The 22,943-nt window shown below is 45.2% G+C and overlaps 3 protein-coding genes across 9 annotated transcripts; 2 read left to right on the forward strand and 1 right to left on the reverse strand.

The window, feature by feature from the left end:
• Nucleotides 1–7,939: 7,939 nt before the first annotated feature.
• Nucleotides 7,940–16,901, reverse strand: LOC120812419 (protein NLRC3-like). 7 transcript variants are annotated; one of them, XM_078081907.1, is made up of 12 exons: nucleotides 16,742–16,880; nucleotides 15,196–15,274; nucleotides 14,533–14,658; nucleotides 14,319–14,444; nucleotides 13,782–13,967; nucleotides 13,263–13,341; nucleotides 12,899–13,109; nucleotides 10,948–12,745; nucleotides 10,683–10,856; nucleotides 10,050–10,223; nucleotides 9,030–9,076; nucleotides 7,940–8,885 (listed from the first exon to the last, which is right to left on the reverse strand). In XM_078081907.1, exons 3-12 carry the CDS (start codon nucleotides 14,619–14,621, stop codon nucleotides 8,302–8,304), a joined length of 3,468 nt encoding a protein of 1,155 aa, XP_077938033.1. In that variant the 5' UTR covers nucleotides 14,622–14,658; nucleotides 15,196–15,274; nucleotides 16,742–16,880; the 3' UTR covers nucleotides 7,940–8,301. The 7 variants fall into 7 exon arrangements, 6 of the variants coding, with proteins under 6 accessions (XP_077938033.1, XP_077938032.1, XP_077938034.1 ...); XR_013451053.1 differs by lacking the exon at nucleotides 15,196–15,274 and adding an exon at nucleotides 9,724–9,807 and having other exon boundaries at nucleotides 8,813–8,885; nucleotides 16,742–16,901; XM_078081906.1 differs by lacking the exon at nucleotides 15,196–15,274 and having other exon boundaries at nucleotides 16,742–16,901.
• Nucleotides 16,902–19,220: 2,319 nt separating this feature from the next.
• Nucleotides 19,221–19,802, forward strand: LOC144383635 (histone H2A-like). Its single transcript, XM_078081923.1, has one exon. The coding sequence runs from the start codon at nucleotides 19,267–19,269 to the stop codon at nucleotides 19,648–19,650; it is 384 nt and encodes a 127-aa protein (XP_077938049.1). The 5' UTR covers nucleotides 19,221–19,266; the 3' UTR covers nucleotides 19,651–19,802.
• A 2,045-nt stretch (nucleotides 19,803–21,847) lies between these two features.
• LOC120813488 (histone H2B 1/2-like) lies at nucleotides 21,848–22,294 on the forward strand. Its single transcript, XM_040169369.2, has one exon. The coding sequence runs from the start codon at nucleotides 21,898–21,900 to the stop codon at nucleotides 22,267–22,269; it is 372 nt and encodes a 123-aa protein (XP_040025303.1). The 5' UTR covers nucleotides 21,848–21,897; the 3' UTR covers nucleotides 22,270–22,294.
• Nucleotides 22,295–22,943: the final 649 nt, after the last annotated feature.

Consider the following 22,943-nt stretch of genomic DNA (forward strand, 5'->3'; position numbering starts at 1 on the left):
GGTCAGTCAAAGAGAATCCACATGCAAACACCTATTTACCCGATCAAGTGCAACAAAGACTGAATGTGCGGACGGGAACAGAATCTTCTTCCCAGCAACAGGTTGTTCAGCCAAAGGAAAGCGCTGATGGACCATCTGTTAGAGCTCAGGATATGACTCCTCTAACACAACCTGGATATAATGATCATAATCAAGGTGATATCTATCACATCATTCAGAAGCAAAGTGACATAACCACTCTTCTAGCTCAACACAATCTCTCTTCTACCTTACCACCAAGAGACATTCCCGTTTATGATGGTGATCCCTTGCAATATGGAGTTTTCATCAGGGCATTCGAGAGAGGAGTGGAAAGAAAGACTGATGACTACAGCTATTGCTTTCCTAGAGCAATATACCAGAGGGTATCCAAAGGATTTAGTCCACAGCTGTCAACATTTGTCTTCGGCTGAGGGCTATGAAAGAGCAAAAGAGCTGCTTAAAGAACATTTTGTTAGCGAACATAAGTTTGCTACAGCATACATGGACAAAGCATTTGCCTGGCCAGCGATCAAGCCAGAGGACGTGAAAGCATTGCGAGCGTTTTCATTATTCCTGAGAGGTTGTTGCAATGCAATGGAACAGCTCACCTATATGGAGGAGTTGAACTTCGCTTCCAGTATGAAGACCATTCTTCTGAAACTTTACAAGCTCAGAGACAAGTGGAGGAATAGGGCATGTCAACTCCAGGAACAACATGGACATCGAGCTAGTTTCTCTGACTTCGTAGACTTCATGGAGAGACAAGTGAAGATATTGTCGGATCCACATTTTGGGAACATCCAGGATGTCACAGCAAAAGAGAGGCCTGAGACCAAGAGGAAGCAGTTTTGCAACTACTGCAACACCTGTGGAAATGCCAATACAAGAAAAAATGACAAGTGGAATGAAAAATGTATCCGTCACTAACCCTCAAAATTCCTGTTTGTTCTGTGAGAGAGATGGTCACACATTGGTGCGGTGTCCACAAACCAGGAAAAAGATGCACAGGGAAAAAATCGACTTCTTAAAGAAAAGGGGAGTCTGTTTTGGCTGTTTGAAGGTAGGACACATGAGCAAAGACTGCGATAGTTGTTTGACTTGTGACATCTGCAACAAAAATCATCCTGAAATACTTCATATTGAATAAAGAGACATAGGAAGGAAAACAGAATTGGATGGAAAAATCAATTGGGAGCAATGCCGTTCTCTCACCTCATACATGTGGGCATATTGGGGCCGGTGAAGAAGCCTGTCTCTTATCTATTGTTCCAGTACAAGTTAAGACCCCCAAGGGAGACACTGTGTTGCAGACGTATGCGTTTTTTAGACCATGGAAGCTCAGCCACCTTCTGCACAGAACGCCTGATGAGAAGACTGAATGTAACAGGACAAAAGACTAGTCTTCTTTTGCGTACAATGAACCAAGTGAAACCTGTGACTAGTCATCATATCCCAGGTTTAGAGATATCAAGTCTGGACAAAACTGATTTCATAGAACTGCCCAATGTATTTACACACAAGATCATGCCTGTTTCCAAGCTCAACATTCCCAGACATGAAGACCTGATTCAATGGCCTTACTTGAAGGACGTCAAGATTCATGAAATAGATTCTGGCATTGACCTGCTCATAGGCACAAATGCTTCTAAGGCATTGGAACCTTGGGAGGTGGTCAACAGCCAAGCCAATGGACCATACGCTGTGAGGACCCTATTGGGGTGGGTCATATATGGTCCTTTGAGAGGAGACAACAGCAGGGATGAGAATGGCTGCCCTGCTGCTGCTGTCAACCGACTGTCCGTCGTGAACTTAGAGGAGCTTCTGGTTAAACAATACAATCATGACTACAATGAAGAAACCTGCAAGGAAACAGAGAAAATGTCCAGAGAAGAGATAAAATTCCTGGATATTGTGAATCACTCATCATGAATTACAGATGGTCACTATTGCATAGACTTACCTTTCAAGCAAGAAAATCCACGCATGCCAAGCAACCGTTGCATAGCAAAGCAACGCATCCAAAACCTGAAACGCAAGTTTGTTAAAAATGAGAGGTTTGGCGAAGAATTTACAACTTTTCTCAAAGAAATGGTTAACAACGGGGGTGGCTATGGGGTGGTTATGGGGGGGGCTGAGGAGCCGACTGCGGAGGTGTTCCGTTTCCCCGAGCCGACCGCGGAGGTGTTCCGTGTCTCAGCGCCTGCCATTCCAGAGACGTTCCATGCCCTGCAGTCGCCGCTCCGGAGCCGGCCAAATGATCGTCAGCCAGGCCGACCCCCGGAGGCTCCCCGGCAGTGTGTCTGTCCACCGGGCCGCCCGCCAGAGTTTCCCGGGGGATCAGACAAACGTCTTGGGTTTCCCTCCCCCCCACCCCTTGTTCGCTCTAGTGTGAGCCGTCTGGAATTCGGCCTTTAAGGGGGGGGGGGTACTGTCACAGTGTGGTTCACTTCCTGTTGTATTTTGTAGTTTTCTGCCACTCGTGTCCGCGGGTAACTTCACTTCCTGTCATGTCATCCCCTGTGATCGTCTAATAGTTTCCACCTGTGTCCAATCACCTGCACCTCCCTTGTGTATTTAAGCCGTGTGTCTCTTGTGTCACTTGTCGCGTCATTGTCTATTGTCGTGGATGTCCGTAGTTTCTTGCCTGCTGTTTTTCCCCCCGGTTCCTGTGTTTTTGGCCTTTTGACTATTAAAGTCTTTTGATTTCCGAGAAGTCTGCATCGGAGTCCTGCCTCCCCCACGCATCCTTTGACACTGCGCCGCTGGCTTCAAGGGAACATCGCTCAATGAACAATTTCTACAGGGTCCAGATCTTACCAACTCACTTACAGGAGTACTCCTCAGATTCAGACGAGAGCCTGTTGCCCTGATGGCTGACATCAAAGCAATGTTTCACCAGGTCAAAGTGTCAGAAAACCATATTGACTACTTGCGTTTCCTATGGTGGCCTGATGGTGACGTGCAGCAGGATCTCGTCGAATATCGGATGAAAGTACACCTCTTTGGAGCAGTGTCATCGCTGAGTTGTGCCAATTTTGCACTAAGAAAGATCGCTGAAGATAACCAAACTCACTTTCCAGCAGAGGTTATAGACACCGTAAAAAACAACTTTTATGTTGAGTGTTTGAAATCCATGTCCACAGAACAGGGCGCTGTTCTTATGGTAAGAGACCTGACCACTCTCTGCCAGAAGGGAGGATTCATACTGACTTTGACAAGCAGTTCTAGCTGTCAAAGTTGATATAACGCTTCGGAGACAATTACAGCTTCAGCTGAACAAATCCTCCTTCTGGACGGATAGCACAACAGTGCTGAAATACATCACCAACGAAACCAAACGTTTCCGAACCTTCGTAGCAAATAGAATCTCCTTCGTAAGGGACGCTACCGACGTGTCACAATGGAGATATGTCAGCACAAAGGAAAATCCGGCAGATGAAGCCTCACAGGCGTCTCTTTCTAAACCACGTGAAGCTTTGACGTGTGTGTGTGTTTGTGTTTGTCTCGTGCGATCTTTTGATCAATGTGGACGTTTTATAAAATCCTACCATGGAATATTCCTTTTGTACATGACTTCTAATAACTGCTTTTCCCCTAAAAGATTAACCGGCGTCTCCGTTCTTCTTTCCTCATTTCAGGTTTTCAGATTCAGAGAAGAAGAAATGTGAAGAGGAGGCAAACGGATGAATGAAGGAAATAAAAGGCTTCATATCAGATGCGAGTTCTCTTTAGAAGATGCTTTGTGGTACTTGTGTGGTTGGTTGTAAATCCGCTGATGAGGAAACACGCCCCCCCGTGGTGACGCAGGAGATGACACCGACGGGACGGTTCTGCTGGTTGGTTTGGTTCCACGTGCAGAATGCTCACAAACACAATACAATCATCTTGAATTACACAAATCCACAGTTATTAGATCCGCACCGTCACAACAAACACGAGCTCATCGGACGCCTGAAGGACCCCCCCCCCCTCACCTGGTGACCTCATTGAGTGAGAAGGTCCACACTACCCGTCCTTTAGAGTCTGGACCTGTGTACTCAGACCCCCCTCTGACCTCAGACCAGAGAATGACCTCTGACCCCAAACCCCCCACCATCAGTCCACCTCTCAGTGACAACAGATTGAACTCCAGATCCTGCACTGTTCATTATGTCACATTACAGGATGTTTTATTAAGTTATATTACATTACATTCTATTCTATTATATCATATATTATTTTCTATTAAATCATGTTACATTATATTCTACTATTTTATAATATATGACATTAAAGTAGATTTGAACTATTTAGAAATGCAGAAAACTTAAGTTCATATCACTCCAAGTGTTTCATGGGAAAATGACCTCTGACCTGTGTGTGTGTGTGTGTGTGTGTGTGTGTGTGTGTGTGTGTGTGTGTGAGTGTGTCTCTAGGTACACGTGCACTATTGTATTCCCAGTTCTGTTTGAGTGGAGAACAAAAAGGTCTCAACTTGTGTCTTTGATGGAAGAAAAGGAATGAAGTGGATTTGTAGCCTGACGTGTTTCAATGTAAAATAACAAATTTCATACGTTTCTTAAATCTTTCTACACAGAGACGCTGATGTGTAAAAAAAAGGCCCAGTGGACACAATTTACTGTGAAAGTATTTTATTAACATTAAATTTATACAATTATATTCCTGTTAACCCAAAGTAATACACGAAGGGACTAAACATTATATTAACGTTAACAAAGCAGAAGTATCTGAAGAAATTAGATTTGAACACATTCAGAAAGATTTGAAGTTAAAATTAAATCGGATCAAAGAGAATTAGAAGAATTAGAATTAGAAGAAAACATATTTCATTATTTTTGTCCTTACAATTAATCCTTGAAAAAACAATTACATGCTAATGAAGCACACACACAAATGAGGGCAATTTATTCAATTCAAGTCATTTTATTTTGTATAGCCCAGAATCGCAAATTACAAATTTGCCTCAGAGGGCTTTACAGTCTGTACACATACAACATCCTCTGCCCCGAAACCCTCCATCGGCACAGGAAAAACTCCCCAAAAAATGAAAAAACCCTTCCAAGAGGGAAAAAAGGGAAGAAACCTCAGGGAGAACGTCAGAGGAGGGATCCCACTCCCGGGATGGACAGACTACAATGGATGCCATGTGGACAGAATGAACAGTATATAATACATGCAATTCCTATGACAAAAAATGATTCAAGTAATTTTGAGTAGTAAGTCAGGCGCACAGCAGGACCACTGCAGAGGCAACCACCATCAGATAGAACCACCATCACATAGAACCACCATCAGATAGAACCACCATCAACAGAAGCCTGTGGGGAGGGAGAGCACAGAGACTTTAGGAGAGGGTAATGTTGGTTTACGAGTACAGTAATATGATTAATATCTAAAATAATAATGATGATGATGATGATGATGATGATGGCAGCAGCAGGCGTCAGCATGGCCACGGTAGGTGTCAGGACCAGGGTCCCGAAGGAACCACGATCTACGGAGACCTGATAGGGGAGAAAGCACAAAAAAAAACTCCCAGAAAGAAGCTGAATTAGTCATGTGCATTAATAAAACGTGAATTATGGTAGAACGAGAGCGTGAGAGAGGAGCTCGGTGCGTCCTAAGAATTCCCCCGGCAGTCTAAGCCTATAGCAGCTTAACTAAGGGCTGGTCCGGACTAACCTGAGCCAGCCCTAACTATAGGCAGAATCAAAGAGGAAAGCTTTAAGTTTTACTTTAAAAGAGCTGACCGAATCTGCCCCCCGGACTGAAAGTGGAACCTGGTTCCACAAAAGAGGAGCTTGATAACTGAAGGCTCTGGCCCCCAGCCTACTTTTTAAAACCATAGGAACAACAAGTAACCAGCATCAGTCAGTCAGCCAGTGCAGAGAAGTTCATACAGGAGTGATATGATCCCTTTTCTTAGTTCTTGTTAATACACGTGCTGCAGCATTCTGAATCAACTGGAGAGGCTTAAGAGATTTACAAGAGCAGCCTGATAACAAATAAATACAGTAGTCCAGTCTGGAAGTGACAAACGCATGAACTCATTTTTCTGCATCACTTTGAGACAGGAAGTTCCTGATTTTTGATATGTTACGTAGATGAAAATAGGCAGTCCTTGAAGTCTTCTTTATATGCGAGTTGAAGGTCATATCCTGGTCGAAGAGAACTCCCAGATTCCTGACGGTGCTGCTGGCTACCAGAGCAATTCCATCCATAAAAACTGTATCACGTGACAGCTGGCTTCGAAGGCACTCTGGGCCTATCAGGATAACTTCTGTTTTTTCTGAGTCTAGCATCAGGAAGTTGCCGGTCATCCAAGTTTTGATGTCTCCAGACATTCTTGAAGTCTAACTAGCTGGTCCGTCTCTTCTGGCTTGATCGACAGATACAGTTGAGTATTGTCTGCATAACAATGGAAGTTTATGCGGTGTTTCCTGATAAGATCGCCCAAAGGAAGCATATAGAGGATAAATAAAATCGGTCCAAGTCCAGAACCTTGTGGGACTCCGTGACCAACATTGGTGGTCTTTGAGGATTCACCGTTCAAAAGCACAAACTGGGATCGGTCCGATAGGTAGGATTTAAACCAGCTGAGTGCAGTTCCTTTGATACCAATTAAATGTTCTAGTCTCTGCAACAGGATACAATGGTCTATGGTATCAAATGCGGCACTGAGGTCCAGCAAGACAAGAAAAGAGATGAGTCCTTGGTCCGATGCTAGTAGAAGATCATTCGTAATTTTCACCAGTGCTGTTTCTGTACTGTGATGCACTCGAAATCCTGACTGGAAATCCTCGAACAAAGCATTGTTTTGCAGAAAGTCACATAATTGATTTGCGACGGATTTCTCAAGGATCTTAGAGAGGAAGGGAAGGTTAGAGATAGGTCTGTAGTTAGCCAACACCTCTGGAGTAAGAGTAGGTTTCTTAAGAAGAGGTTTAATTACAGCTACCTTGAAGGACTGTGGTACATGTCCTGTCAACAAAGACAGATTCATAATATCTAATAAGGATGTGCTAACTAAAGGAAAAACTTCCTTAAGCAGTTTGGTCGAAATCGGATCCAAGAGACAAGTAGAAGATTTAGACTTTGAAAATAAGTTGATCAGTCAGTTGATCAAGGTTGATGGAAGAGAAGGCATCCAAACAGGCATCAGGGCCCACTGCTGCATCCAAGGTTCCTACATCGGAGGACAGGTCGGCACTGGTTGAAGGCAGGAGACAACCATCAATTTTCTCTTTGATAGTCAGAATCTTATCATTGAAGAAGTTCATGAAGTCGTTACTAGTGAGGTCCAAAGGAACACACGGCTCGACAGAGCTGTGACTCTCTGTCAGTCGGGCTACAGTGCTGAAGAGAAACCTGGAGTTGTTTTTATTTTTCTCTATTAATGATGAGTAATAAGATGCTCTTGCGTTACGAAGAGCCTTCTTCTACGTTTTAAGGCTGTCTTGCCAAACTAGCCTAGATCCTGCTGATTTGGTGGAACGCCATAATCGTTCAAGTTTCCGCACAGTTTGCTTTAGGTTCCGTGTTTGAGGGTTATACCACGGAGCAGACTTCCTTCTTGTTGCTATTCTTCTTTCCAGAGGAGCAATAGCATCCAGCGCCACTCTCAAAGAGCCTGTAGCAGTATCGACAAGATGATCGATCTGGGACGGACTGAGGTTCTCACAGGAGTCTTCTTGTATCTTGAGGCAGGGCACTGAACTTAGAGCAGAAGGAATGGCTTCTTTAAATAAGGCTACAGCGGTATCCGATAAGCGTCGACTGTAGAAACCTTTGGCAGGAGGAGGTGGTTCTGATAGTAGAAGTTCAAAGGTTATCAGACAATGGTCCGACAGGAGAGGGTTCTGTGGAAAAATAGTTAAATGTTCAATCCCAATCCCATACACAAGAACCAAGTCGAGAGTGTGGTTAAAACAGTGAGTTGGTTTATTTACACACTGACAGAAACCAATTGAATCTAACAATGAAAGGAATGCAGTACTAAGGCTGTCGTTGTCGACATCCACATGAATGTTAAAGTCACCCACAATAATAACCTTGTCCGTTTTAAGGACCAAACTCGTTATCACAGAGACATTGATCTCATGTGGGGGGGGGGGGGGGGGGGGTGACACATAAAGAGTAAGATTAAACCCTAATTAGGACCCAACATCCAAATGATCTACTGATTCATCTACAGAGGCAGTTCAGACCAGCTCAGGTACCCCTCACCTCCTCCACCTGCATCTACACCCACATGAACCCACATCAGCTGTACAGACTGAACTATGTGGTGAGCAGAGAGGAAGGTTCTCCACCAGGAGGAGACTCTCCCTCCTGAAGAGAACACAGAGACATTGAGGAACCAGACCAGAACCAAAACCCAGGATAAAGAGGTCCAGTGAATGTGGTGCTGAAGGTGTGGAGGTGGATCAGTGTGTCAGAGGAGACTCTGTAGAAGGACAGAGAGCCAGCAGGACAGTCCACATACACTGCTACTCTACCAGAGGAGGAGGAGGAGGAGGAGGTGATGCGTGTTTCTATCTCATTGTGAAAGACAGAGTAACCTCCATGAGAGCATCTCAGACACCAGGACTGATCATTCAATCCAAACCAACAGTCTCCACTGTCTCCTTTCCTCCCGATTCCTCTGTAACTCACTGATACGTAAACTTTTCCACTCCACTCGACCTCCCAGTAACAGCGACCAGTCAGACCAGTGCTACACAGCAGGTTACAATAGTGGTCAAATCTGTCTGGATGATCAGGATATGACTGATCCTCCTTCACATGTGTCACCTTCCTGTTGTTGTCAGACAGTTTGAGGTATTTGTTTACTGTGTTTGTGTCGATTGTGAGTTCACAGGAATCTGATGAGAGAACAAGACACAATACAGCTGCAGTTATTAATCATGTGTTCATCTACTGACACGTTGATGATGACATCACAGAGGTGAATGGGTGATGTCACAGTGTGAAGATGGTTGAATCTTCATGAATCAAAGCACACTTACACTTTCTCAGACCTGGTCTGAACCATCGGACTCCAGCAGGCTCCACCCTGAAAGGAGGAGGGGGGTCAGAGCAGCATGGAGACATGGACATTACATCATACACAGCTGTGTCCTTTGACCACCTCTTCTTCTTCTGATTGGCCGATGACCACAGCTCATCATGAGATCAACCAGCTGCTCCCACATCCAGCAGGTTCACATCAACATGATGGTTCATCAGGAGTCTTTGTGTAACCTGATGGATGGAAGACCACTAATCTCTCTTTTAGCGGTTTTTGGTCTCCACCACCTCCTGAAGCTTGGAGCTAAAAGAGGCTAACCAGCTGTGTAGAGCTGCAGACATGGAGACTATTCTCTGTGGGTTCATCTCTACCACATGACTGAAATTACTACAGCACCACAAACCCTCTGATGGAGGTCGGGGAGGAGGGTGTGGAAGGGGGTTGAGGAGGTACAAAGGGTCTGACTGTGACACTGTTGTTCACATCCCTTCTCCTAGAAACAGTCAACACTGGTTGACACCTGTAGTCTGAAGGTGAAGGTGTTACAGCTCAGGTGGGTCTGCAGCCACAAAGCACTGCCTGAGTCCCCCTAGAACTTTGGTCCAGTCCTTAACAAACCGCTTTGGGCTCTGACACACCAGGTCCACAATCAGCTGTTGGTTCTTGACTGAGCATCTGTGGTCGACTGTCACCTGTAGTTTCAAGTCCATTCTTATCATCCAGGGAACTGGCTCTCAGTGCAAAGCACCAAAACCAGGTGAAGCTGAACTTTCCTCCTGTGAATATCCATCAAGACATTTTTTGAACAGATTGTTTCTTTGACGGTTTGTCTTTCAATGATAATGTCTGGACTAAAGGACAACACACACTGGAGGCACACAAACAGTTTGATGAGTCTCTGGTAGTTTGAGGTCAGCTTGGTGTGTCAGGGTCTTATTAACCAGGCTGACAGTGGGACAGAGAAAAGGTTTCCAGCTCCTCTACAGACTGATGGTCTGTGGCTGCAGCCTCTTCATACCTGAGAGTCTCCAGTCTCCAGTGTGGATCCTCCAGTCCAGCAGACAGCAGCTTCACTCCTGAGTCTCCTGGATGATTGTAGCTCAGGTCCAGCTCTCTCAGATGGGAGGGGTTGGAGCTCAGAGCTGAGACGAGAGCAGCACAGCCTTCCTCTGTGATCAGACAGCCTGACATCCTGCAAATACACAAAACAACACACATGTTGTGGTGGAAGACACATGTCACATGATCTTAGGGAGCTGTGAGGACTTGAAGGTCACCGCAGGAATGAGATATTGTCGGCTACTGAGGGGTCACATAAACATAGTTACACACCTACTACTGTATACCAACACTCCAGTAACATTACTGACAACTAGAATTGGTCTTCAATATTTCTATTTGTAACATTATAATAAAAAAAAACTTTGATTTAAAATCATGCAAGCAGAAGGAATCTCATGAAATTCAGAAATGTACCACTGATGTAAATTACATTGCAGGTCATTTAGCTGACGCTTTTATCCAAAGCGACTTACATTGCATTTATAATCCATGGCTTTTACATTTTATCCCGGGAGCACCCTCTCTACCCCTGCGCCACGTCAACCCACCATAAATAAAGACACCAAGTGGAGATTAATTGAATCCTGACCTGAGAGTCTCCAGGTCACAGTGTGGACTCTCCAGTCCTGCAGAGAGCAGCTTCACTCCTGAATCCTGCAGGCCGTTGTAGCTCAGGTCCAGCTCTCTCAGACTAGAGGACTGGGAGCTGAGAACTGAGGACAGAGCTTCACAGCTTCTTTCTGAGAGGTTACAGTCACTCAGTCTGAAGAAACAACAATGAAGAAAATATGAACTAGTAGAAAATATGGCAGCATGTTTAAGTCATGATGTATGAATCTAACTCTCTTACTTACAGAACTTTGTTGGAGGCTTTGACCACTGGCAGCAGCCTCAGAAGAGCCTCCTCTGAAGCACAGTATTTCTTCAGGTCAAACACCTCCAGATCTTCTCCTGATGACAGTAAGATGAAGACCAGAGCTGACCACTGAGCAGGAGACAGTTTATCTGTGGAGAGACGTCCTGATCTAAGGGACTGTTGGATCTCCTCCACTAGAGAACCATCATTCAGTTCATTCAGACAGTGGAACAGATTGATGCTTTTCTCTGGAGACACATTCTCACTGATCTTCTCCTTGATGTACTGGACTGTCTCCTGATTGGTCTGTGAGCGACTTCCTGTCTGTGTCAGCAGACCTCGCAGGAGAGTCTGATTTGCCTCCTGGGAAAGACCCAGGAGGAAGCGGAGGAACAAGTCCAGGTGTCCATTAGGACTCTGTAAGGCCTCGTCCACAGCACTCTGGTAGAGACGCTTTGGTTCACGATTGACTATATAGCATCTAGACAACAAGGAGGTTGGTTGTTCTTCTGACAGCAGATTGACACCAGAGCTGAAGAAGGTCAGATGGACATGAAGAGCAGCCAGAAACTCCTGAACACTCAGATGGACGAAGCAGAACACCTTGTCCTGGTGCAGTCCACTCTCCTCTTTAAAGATCTGAGTGAACACTCCTGAGTACACTGAGGCTGCTCTGATATCGATGCCACACTCTGTCAGGTCGGATTCATAGAAGATCAGGTTGCCTTTCTGCAGCTGATCAAAGGCCAGTTTTCCCAGAGACTCGATCATCTTCCTGCTCTCTGGACTCCAGTGAGGATCCGTCTCAGCTCCTCCATCGTACTTGACCTTCTTCACTTTGGACTGAACCACCAGGAAGTGAATGTACATCTCAGTCAGGGTCTTGGGCAGCTCTCCTCCCTCTCTGGTCTTCATCTCCTCCAGAACTGTTGCAGTGATCCAGCAGAAGACTGGGATGTGGCACATGATGTGGAGGCTTCGTGAGGTCTTGATGTGAGAGATGATCCTGCTGGCCTGCTTCTCATCTCTGAACCTCTTCCTGAAGTACTTCTCCTTCTGGGGGTCGGTGAACCCTCTGACCTCTGTCACCATGCCAACACACTCAGGAGGGATCTGATTGGCTGCTGCAGGTCGTGTGGTTATCCAGAGGCGAGCAGAGGGAAGCAGCTTCCCTCTGATGAGGTTTGTGAGGAGCACATCCACTGAGGCCGACTCTGTGACATCAGTCAGGATCTCATTCTTGTGGAAGTCCAGAGCAAGTCGACACTCATCCAGACCGTCAAAGATGAACAGAACCTGGAACTCTTCAAACCTGATTCCTGCTGCTCTGGTTTCACTGAAGAAGTGATGAACAAGTCCCACCAAGCTGAACTTCTTCTCTCTCAGCACATTCAGCTCTCTGAAGGTGAATGGAAATGTGAACTCTATCTTCTGGTGGTCTTTGCCTTCAGCCCAGTCCAGAGTGAACTTCTGTGTTAAGACTGTTTTCCCAATGCCAGCCACTCCCTTAGTCATCACTGTTCTGATTGGTTCCTCTCCTCCAGCTGAAGCTTTAAAGAGGTCTTCTCGTCTGATGGTTGTTTCTGGTCTGGCTGGTTTCCTGGATGCTGTTTCAATCTGTCTGACCTCATGTTCTTGATTGACCTCAGCAGTCCCTCCCTCTGTGATGTAGAGCTCTGTGTAGATCTCATTCAGGAGGGGTGGGTTTCCTGCTTTAGCGATCCCCTCAAACACACGCTGGAACTTCTCCATCAGGTTGGATTTGAGTTCACGCTGACAACCTGCAGGAAGAAGTCCTGAATGAAGACAACAAAGAAGATCAATAAGTCAAAGAATAGATTTAAACATGTGTTTTCCTCAGAGAATGACCATGAATATATTCTGTCCATCTCTTGAGACATTAGTAAAGGATTCATCAGCATCGTAAGTCTTTAGAGAAATCCTCTTACTGCTCTGCAGACGCTCAGCCAGGTCCTCCTGCTTCATTCTCCTCAAGAAGTGCACTGAGATCTTTACAAATGCTTCCTTGCTCCTCCTCTGCTCTTCATCCAGCATCTCCTCATCCTCCTTCTCTGAGCATTGTGGGTAATCTGAACTCACAACCTTCTGGATCTTCTTAAGCTCGTTCTTTACAAAAGTGAGGATGTTCTCTTCCAGCAGCTGGAACAGAATATTCTATGAATGACACAAACTAAAACATGGAAGCCACCATCAGGTCCATGTTGGACAGACGGACAATCCACTTGTCTACAAAGTGCAGCATGGAGATGATGGTCAACTGAGAGATGTAAAAGTAGTTGTTCATGTACACACCATGAAGATGGCGTCCAGGTGTGTTTGATGCTGCTGGGCAGACGGACCTGAGGGAACCTCTGAGCTCTCCTGGTCCTCTCTGTGGAGGAACATGAACCATCAGCTCACATGGTGTTTGGCCCAACAACACCAATACAACATTAGTTAAAGATTTTGGCTTCTGTCATGATTGATCACCATGGAAACCAGATGCTGAAGACTGTTTATGATGACGGACAGTTTATCAGCAAAGTCATCAGGTTGATCTGGTTTTAGTTCTTACTGTGGGTCATAAAAACAACATCTGCAGTACTCTGCATCTGCATGGAGTCCAAAGACCACATCAGCTGGTCCACAGAGCATCGAGTTTGTTCTAATCACATGTTCATTCACAGTCATCTGTCTTCAGAAACCTGCAGCTGTCTCCAGATGTGACCTCTGCTGATCCTGATGTGATGGAACTAGCTCACATTGTGTTTACATAATTTTTGTACTTCATGACTGATGATCAGAACAGTTCTTCATCTGTTAAGAACTTACTCTGGGTCATAAGAACGGCGTCCATCTTTGAAGTCAATAAATCGACCTTGAGACCGATCATCTTTGAAGTCAATAAATCGACGTTGAGACCGATCATCTTTGAAGTCAATCCATCGACCTTGAGACTGATCGCTCTTCATGGACACACATGTGGGTTCAGGAGACTTTCCTCTCTGCTGATGTGACCTGAAAGAAACACTGAGATTACATCATCACATCATCATCTAATCATGAAGCATCAGCTCACATAGTGTCCGCCCTCAGAGACCAAAACAAGTCAAAGGTTCCTGACGTGAGGTCAGGAAGTGGACCAGGTCTACTGGTCTTGCTGGTCCCACTAAGAATCAACAGCTCAGTCTTTCAGCTCACTGTTTTCTTCACCAGTCAGTTTGGTTTAGTCCCAACAGGTCTCACCAAGTCCTCCATGGAGCTCTCCCTCCCTCACTGGACACTGCTGAAGGGACCTGGAGCAAGAAACCCAGAACCTCCACCAGAGAGTCTGATAGAAACACCTCATCATCAGCCTGAGACCCTCACCTTGCATCAACAGAGGGACCAACATCTTTGAAGACTATAGGAGGCTCCATAGACCGGTTACTCTTCATGGACACACAGCTGGGTCCAGGTCCAGGATCAGGTCCAGGTCCTGGTCTCTGGTGGATCCTGGTCACACATGTAGAACCAGAGTCAGTGAGTCAGTGACGTTGGGACATGGAGACGAGTGGAGGACAGTTGGAGATGGTCCTCTCACCTCTGAGCTTTGGTCTGGCTGTCATGTTCCCCACACAGAGGAGCTTCAGAGGGACGGACTCCGTCCTCTGGGTCCTCCTCCTGATTCATAACAGAGTCCACACCTTCACACCTTCACAACCACCTGCTGGGAGAGCTCACACATTATTATCTTCAAAGGACAAACACACAGAGCTCATTCACCTCAACACTAAAACTCTCATGGGACACTTTGTGTGTTGTGTCTGTTAAAGTTTAGACTTCTGGAGGAAGACAAACTTCCCTTTTCCTTCTTTAAAATGCTCGTCCTGTAATGAGGGTTAAAGGCTGAAGGACGTGTGACCACAGTGGTGCATCCATCAGAATGCAGATGTGAATCTCCCTCATTGTGTATTATTCTGTGTGTGTTTGTGTGTGTGAGAGTCGCTCTGCAAGAAATCAGGAACAAAGACATATCAGCACACTGCGAATACTGAACAGCAATATCTGCAACAGTTCTTTCTTCTTGCTCTTCCATAAAGGACAGATATGTGGAGGACACGCTGCTAGTCGTCCTGTGGACAGATTGTCCCCCTCATCTGTGGATCTGTTAAAGACTTCTAGTGAAAGACAAACTTCTTTTTTCCTTCTTTAAACCCTGTTAACGTGTGAAGAGACGTCATTTTAAATGCTCGTCCTGTTTTACAAGATAAATGTCATCTCTCGTCTTCCAGCAGATGGAGCTGTGGTGTTTCTCCTCTTGATCTCCTTCAGAGTCCAGAAGTCAGTAAAACACAGACCAGTAAGATGACCTGTAGCTGTCCTGATGGAAACACTGTGGTTACCATGGTAACATGGGGAAGCTTTCTCTTGATGGGATGGTTCACTTCACCATGTGATCAGTTAGTAAAAGGTCGACTACAACCTGCTGATCAATGAGAGAAAAACTGAACACTAAAGAAAACAAACACATTCAAACACTAAAAAGTGACTAAATGTGTTTAAAGCAGATGTGAAGATGAAGCTTTGTGGACTTAAAGGACTGAAGCAGCAGGTGAGACAGTGGCCGTTTCTCAATATGCGTTCTTGTGTGGACTTTTGTTCTCGTGGACTCGTGAAACGTCATCAGTCACAGCCCGAGTACTGTTCCAATTCTCAAGTCCGCATCTGGCCGAGAACGGTCATAATACCCGGATGTGACTCGCCCCGCCCATTTTACCGGGCATGCATCGAAGCAGGATCGTCTGTTCTTGTGAGAGACATATATCCCAGAATGCATTTCACCTCAGCAAGCTGCGATGGCAGATGAGAAAACGCACAACTGTAAGTCGTCTTTTATTAAATACCACTATTGTTAATTAACGGAATGTGATGTGAACACTTTTTAAGGATACAAGTTAGCGGTTTAAGCAACAAATGTGTGGTCAACGTTCAGCCTATTTAAAAAAAAATGCCTCCAAATCTAACGGAGCCGTTATAACGTAACCTCTCGCGCACCGGGCGGTCAGCGCTCATTCCAGCCGCCTATTCTCGAGAATCATCTTTTAATGTGATTCTGTTCAATCTGTTAGTTTATTTTTCGGTCATTTAACGTTAGTTAAATATGTTAAAGTACGGATCCATGTAGTTACTACTCAAATTAATTAATTATTAAATATAATAATACCAATATGTTTTTATTGTGCTCTTCGTTGCCAGCTACTCAATCAGAATACTTTTGCAATTTCAACAAACTCCTTCCACAACCGTTAACACGCTGCTGGCTTTTTATACATTTCCACTTGCGTGCGTAAACAAAGACCGCCTACTGTGGTGACGTCATCAAGTCAGCTGCTGTTCCAATTGCGGAAATGTCCGTTCTCCGTTCTCCCGTACCCGTGAGTCAGGACTCCCGAGTCTGTCTCCCGAGTCTATTCTCGCGGGAACGCGAGTCCGTTCTCGCCGTCTTAGGTATTGAGAAACGGCCAAACACAGCGTCTCTCAGGTGTGTTTCAGGAACAAAGGCCCAGGTGAGCTCTGTGGTCCCTGCTGGGTCCTAGTGCCCCTCCGTCTGCTACCTTCCCCTCCTCATCAGTAACAGTCCTCACAGACCCCAGATCAGACTGAGCTCCTCTTCTTCATCACAGCGTCATCATTCAGACTAACAGCAGCTCCTCTCTGCTCACACAGGCGCCACCTTGTTTCCCAGCTTTAAACAATCACACCTTCACAACCATCAATGATGTCATTCAACCAATCACAGCTGCACTTACTGAGCTTGTAGACATGAACTTCCTCAGTGAGCAGCTCTCTTCTGTCCTCAGCAGGTCCGTGTAGAAAAGGAGCTCCGTGCTTCACTTCAGCTTCCATCAGACGGAGTGAAGTGACGCAGCTTGCTGTCCTTCATTAGAGAGGGTGTGTCCTCACGTCACCATCAAAGTATGCGGTCTGACTGGTTGACTGAGTGTCAGTCTGAGCTGTTTACAGGGTCAAAGGTCATCGTGAACAGAATCGTCCTCACTGCTCAAACAAGACTCTTTGAGGATCAAAACCAGCATCTGTGGAACGATCCTTCCACCTTGTAAAGAGTTGCTATGACAACAGACTGGATGCTGTAGTTTGGACCAGATGGTTTAGGGGACCCGTGCACGCCCCTCTTTGTCTCCTGGTCTTCTTCTACATGTAGACTAGTAGGGAACACGTGATGAAGCAGGAACCTTTGTAACAAATGTAGTGAAGAGTTTATATTGAATACAAACATCCACTAAGACAACAGAGTCTGAGCTGAGAGTTTTTATTCTTCACTCCTCTTTGATGATCAGGTTGAACCTGTCGGGGCGGAACAACTCACCCACGTATCAGTGTGAAGCTGCTTGTTAAACCATTTACCTTTATGACAAACTGCAGCTTCCTCAAGTACATGTTGTTACATGCAGCATTCTACTCCCTCATCACGTGGCACCTTGAACCCTCTGAATATATCTGCTCTGCAAAGGATTGTGGGTAAGAACAGCCAGTAAAGAAGCCCGCTTGTGTAGGGTAGGAAAGGTAGGCACTGCCTAACCTGCCAAAATTCAAACATAAAAATATTTCAATGAAAAAAATGTTTATTTATTTTTATTTATTAAGTTTCCATCTGGAGCCAAAACACACACTCACACATTCCTCCTCCTCTTCCTCCTCCTCCTCCTCCTCCCCCCTGCAGAGTTGAGGAACGGCGTTCCGGCGCTGAGCATCAACCACGGGTCGGGGGCGCTGACCCCGATCCACCGTCCCTGACCGCCGCTGGCATCGGCTCCACGTGGTCAGCGACGGAAAGGTGGGAGGAGCTAAATAACAACTCCGAACTGAATGTTTTTGAAAACAACCTATTTGTTCATTTTTATTCATGGAGAGATTTTACATGAGACTCGGGTAGCGAGCTGGAGGCCGGGGGGGACAGTCAGGAGACAGACGAGTCCGGCTGCAGGAGAGACGCCAGGAGACCAGAGGTGAGAACCTGGAGGACCTGGAATGAACATCTAACGAGTTCACGGACGCCGTCCTGCGGCGCTCACTCCTCCTGGGGCCCCTTCAGCTGTGTGTGTGGGGTCTCCTCCTCTTCCTCCTCTTCCTCCTCAGCCGTCCCAGAGTTCTCCTTCTCCTCGGGCAGCAGCTCTCGCTGCTCGGACGTGCGGCTCCTCCTCCGGACCCGGTCCTCCTCGGGCTCACCGCTCTCCGGGACGTCCCGGGAGTCCGGCGAGTACATCGTCCTGGAGGTCAGTAGTCCACTGCTGGCCGACCTTTGACCTCCCACGTTTCTTGGCACTGAGACTCGTTCTCCTTCCTCTCAGACACATTTTGGTTGTAGCTGTTACATTCCTTTGGATGTCTTTAGATTACATTTCATTAAACTGCATACGGATCTTTGTGGGAAATGATTCCCATAACTCATGAACTTCCTCGCACAAATTTCCAAAGCAAAAGCACATCACGTTGGAGTTCTGGTGAAATGGGTTCTCTCGCAGTCGATTCCCTTTGATGAACTGGACACTCCACATTTTAACGTCTCGTAACTCCATGGTTACAAATTACAAATTTAATTACGCACACTAATAGCATTTTGTATATTAGTGTGTGCACAGAATCCCACTTCATGCCGCGTCCTGCAGTAGGTGACCACTGGGGCTCTCAACATGGAACACGTTCGAATATTCGCTTAAAAAACACAGATATTCAAATATATTTAGTTAAGTTTAAACCAATTTAACAACATATTACCTACAACTGACTTCTATCATTTGAAAATATAATAATGTAATATAATTACTAAATCTTCTACTAGTCTCTTGGATCCGATTTCTGTCTGCTTAAGGACGTCTTCACTCGATATGATGAATCTGTCCTTGTTGACAGGACATGTACCACAGTCCTTCAAGGTAGCTGTAATTAAACCTCTTCTTCAGAAACCTACTGTTGCTCCAGAGGTGTTGGCTAACTACAGACCTATCTCTAATCTTCCCTTCCTCTCTAAGATCCTTGAGAAATCCATTGCTTCATATATTCATTCATTCATTAGACGGTGACTGCTGGGAACAAAAGCTCAGCCGCGCCTCCAGAAGCGAGTCTCCGCTGCTCATTGGTGGAAAATAATTTCAAACTGTCCGCCAACTCTCAGAGGTCCCGCCCTCTGCTCTCGCGCCTGGAACCTCTTCTCTGGTTGGTGCGCACGTCAGGGACCGTCCCGCCCACTCCGCGGACATATAAAGGAGGGTTGGACGCGACCATCGACACTTCCTTTCCTCCACACAGTCTAACGATGAGCGGCAGAGGCAAAACCGGCGGCAAAGCCAGAGCGAAGGCCAAGACCCGCTCCTCCCGAGCCGGGCTCCAGTTCCCGGTCGGCCGCGTCCACAGACATCTGCGCAAAGGGAACTACGCGCAGCGTGTCGGCGCAGGAGCCCCCGTCTACCTGGCGGCCGTGCTGGAGTACCTGACCGCCGAGATCCTGGAGCTGGCCGGAAACGCCGCCCGCGACAACAAGAAGACCCGCATCATCCCGCGTCACCTGCAGCTGGCTGTCCGCAACGACGAGGAGCTCAACAAGCTGCTGGGCGGAGTGACCATCGCTCAGGGCGGCGTGCTGCCCAACATCCAGGCGGTGCTGCTGCCCAAGAAGACCGAGAAGCCCGCCAAGAAGTAGAGACGGAGGCCTCCATCTGCACCACAAAGGCTCTTTTAAGAGCCACCAACTCCCACGAAAAGAGCTGCGGTCCACATGTCTCAGTATGAAGCACAATAACAAACTCCTTTCTAGTGCTTTGCATTTGTTCTGATAAGTGTTTGTGTATAAAACACTTTGAGGGTAATTAACTGATTTGGGATCAACTGACCAGATAACTATTAGATCAGTATTTGGTTATAGATAAAGTCATTGATGCGGTGTTTAACACTGGCTCAGTGCCTACGATCTATTTTCCTGTTGTCCTTTTTGATGTTTTGCTATTTCAGTAAATATCAGTGTAATCAATGTAAAAATACAGTGGATATTTGTTAAATCTGTCTCACTGATTCCAGTCCATCAAATGTTCTATTTGTTTATTTATTTAAAAGGATCCCCATTAGCTGACGCTGAGACGACAGCTAGTCTTCCTGGGGTCCAAAAAAAAAAAATACATAAAAGAACAGTAATCACAATCACAATTACTCACATATATCATATATAAAAACACAAAAGGCAAGAAAAAGTAACAATTCTGAAAGTACTGAAAGTAATAAATAATAATGCAAAACACCAGGACACATGATGCAACCTCGCTCAACCATTCCAGACGAGGTTATGATGTTGAAAACAAATGCAGTCTTAATCTTTTTTTTAAACCAGTTTTTCCCTTGATTTCACAAACCCCAACTGGAAGATTGTTCCAAAGCACAATTGACCTATAAAACACGGCCCTCTTCATAGAGTCAGATTTAGGTAAGGATAAAGAAATCTGATGACTATTCGCCCCTCTTAATGTAATGTGAATGCATATCTGAATAGTGAATTATATTGTCATAAAGAAATTTAGGAATCTGGGTGTTAATTATTTTATGAAAACATACTAACATATTAGCAGATAGTCTGTGCTTGACCACCAGCCAAGCAAGACGGTCATGCATCTCTGCAACACTAGTTCGCAAAGAACAACCAAGAACCAGTCTTGCAGCCTTATTTTGAGCCACTTGTAATTTTTTTTTAATGACTGCTTGCTGCAGCACACCATACAACAGAACAGTAATCCAGACGACACAAAGCCAATGTACAAACAACACGACTGAACAACCGTGAATTTAGAAATTGTGCACATTTAAGCGTTACTGCTACAGTTCTACTCATTTTAGCAAACACTATGTTGATGTGATCAGACCATAACAATGTGGAATCCAGCCAAAGTCCAAGAAGCTTCACCTTTTTTACCTGCTGTACATTTTGACCATTTACTTGTATATTCATTTTCGGATTATCAGATAGTCTATGCTGAGAACAAAATATTATACTCATAGTTTTTGAAATGTTTAGAACAAGTTGATTTTTTTTTTGATCCTGTTATACAATTTGCTCATCTCAGCTCAGCTTTATAATAAAGAGTGGAATCATCAGCAAACATAGTTAATGTAGCCTTACTGAGTATATACGGCATATCATTCATAAAAATTGAAAATAACAAAGGTCCGAGGCAACTTCCTTGAGGAACACCACAATCCAGGGACTTGCTACAACATAATACACAATTAAAATAAACTCTTTGCGACCTCTCCGACAAATAGCTCTTTTAGCCAAACTAACCCGATGGTTGATGTCGGGCTACTTGATTCCTCACAAACTAATCTGCGCTCAAACCTTAATTTAAACTACTAGACTTCAGTCATCAAGATAATTGCGCTCATCCAACTTCTAAAGTCACATCACAAAGTGAGTCTAGCCATAAGAACACAAACTGTACATGTTTTACTTCCGTGGCTCAGTGTGCTGAATGCCTACAAGTCCTGTTAAGGTGCCCTATAATATTTATTTATGACTATTACACATGTATTTGTCTATTCTGGATGAAAAAAAGGTGTGTGTCATGTCTTGACACATCAAGAATTGAAGTGTGTAACTGTAACTATCAACAGGGCCCTGTGATTGTGAATGGTTTGTGTGACGGTCATTAGATGATTTCAGTGCACACAATGATTCTTACAACATGATTCTCAATGTGAAACTCACGAGACAAACTCGTGTTAAAAGCACCAAAGTGATTCGGTCTCAATAGAGAAATCCGCCTGTGAGACGCATGCGCAGTATCACACAGAGGACAACCAATCACGCTCGAGCAACCGCACAGTGACATTTGCATCTCGTTCATATATGAACACCGTCCTGTTCACATCGCGACATTGTCAGTCTGCGACAGAGACTTGAATCATGCCTGAGGTTGTGAAAGCGCCCAAGAAGGGCTCCAAGAAAGCCGTGTCCAAGGCCGTCAGCAAGAGCGGCAAGAAGAAGAGGAAGACCAGGAAGGAGAGCTACGCCATCTACGTGTACAAGGTGATGAAGCAGGTCCACCCCGACACCGGCATCTCCTCCAAGGCCATGGGCATCATGAACTCGTTCGTGAGCGACATCTTTGAGCGCATCGCCGGCGAGGCCTCTCGCCTGGCTCACTACAACAAGCGCTCCACCATCACCTCCAGGGAGATCCAGACCGCTGTGCGCCTGCTGCTGCCCGGCGAGCTGGCCAAGCACGCCGTGTCAGAGGGGACCAAGGCCGTGACCAAGTACACCAGCTCCAAGTGAGCCTGATGTAGACCACCAACCCAAAGGCTCTTCTAAGAGCCACCCACCTCTTCTAAAGACAGTTTCCTTATACTTAACTGACGTTCTATATAATCTAGTATATATTGCCAAGATCAACTTGTTTTTCTGTTTGCAGTGTTGTGTTCATTCATTGGTTAAATACTAGTTGATGGTCGCATGAGATGATAATCTAGGTTTAGATAATAAAGACTTTTAATAGTGACTAAATGGTAAAATATGTGAATAAATTCCTATTCATTCAAAGTTCTTTTGGAATTTTTGTCAGTCGTTTCCTCGACACAATTGAGGGAATTTTTAGCTGTTTGTGGCTTATCTGCTCCATGTTGAAATCACTTTTTCCCGATGTGTTCATTTTTAAAATGGAACAGTATTTACTTTTTTATAATGGTTTTCAGGAATCAGGAATCAGGAAACATTTATTAGCCAAAAAATGTCAAACATACAAGGAATTTGCCTTGGCGGTTAGTGCGCGACAGTAGACAGACAACAGTGCACGGGTAATGAAATGCTAATGCAATGGGTTAGTAAGAATAAGGCTATGGGTTAGTATAAAACGGGAATACAGTTAAACAAATTTTAAATATTAAAAAGTTGAAAAATATTAAGCATAAAGTGCACTAACAAACTGAGTTTTATATTAATTTATATTATAA

This window comes from Gasterosteus aculeatus, chromosome X, assembly GCF_964276395.1.
Source record: "Gasterosteus aculeatus chromosome X, fGasAcu3.hap1.1, whole genome shotgun sequence".
Taxonomy (NCBI): Eukaryota; Metazoa; Chordata; class Actinopteri; order Perciformes; family Gasterosteidae; genus Gasterosteus; species Gasterosteus aculeatus.

Excerpts from the sequence above, each read along its gene's own strand:
- LOC120812419 (XM_078081906.1), bottom strand. The coding sequence starts at position 14,621 with ATGAATCAGGAGGAGGACCCAGAGGACGGAGTCCGTCCCTCTGAAGCT. Across the intron at positions 13,968-14,318 it reads GGTCCCTCTGTTGATGCAAG|GTCACATCAGCAGAGAGGAA; the intron begins GTGAGGGTCTCA and ends TGTTTCTTTCAG. Across the intron at positions 9,077-10,049 it reads TGGAGACTGGAGACTCTCAG|GGTGGAGCCTGCTGGAGTCC; the intron begins GTATGAAGAGGC and ends TCCTCCTTTCAG.
- LOC144383635 (XM_078081923.1), top strand. The coding sequence starts at position 19,267 with ATGAGCGGCAGAGGCAAAACCGGCGGCAAAGCCAGAGCGAAGGCCAAG.
- LOC120813488 (XM_040169369.2), top strand. The coding sequence starts at position 21,898 with ATGCCTGAGGTTGTGAAAGCGCCCAAGAAGGGCTCCAAGAAAGCCGTG.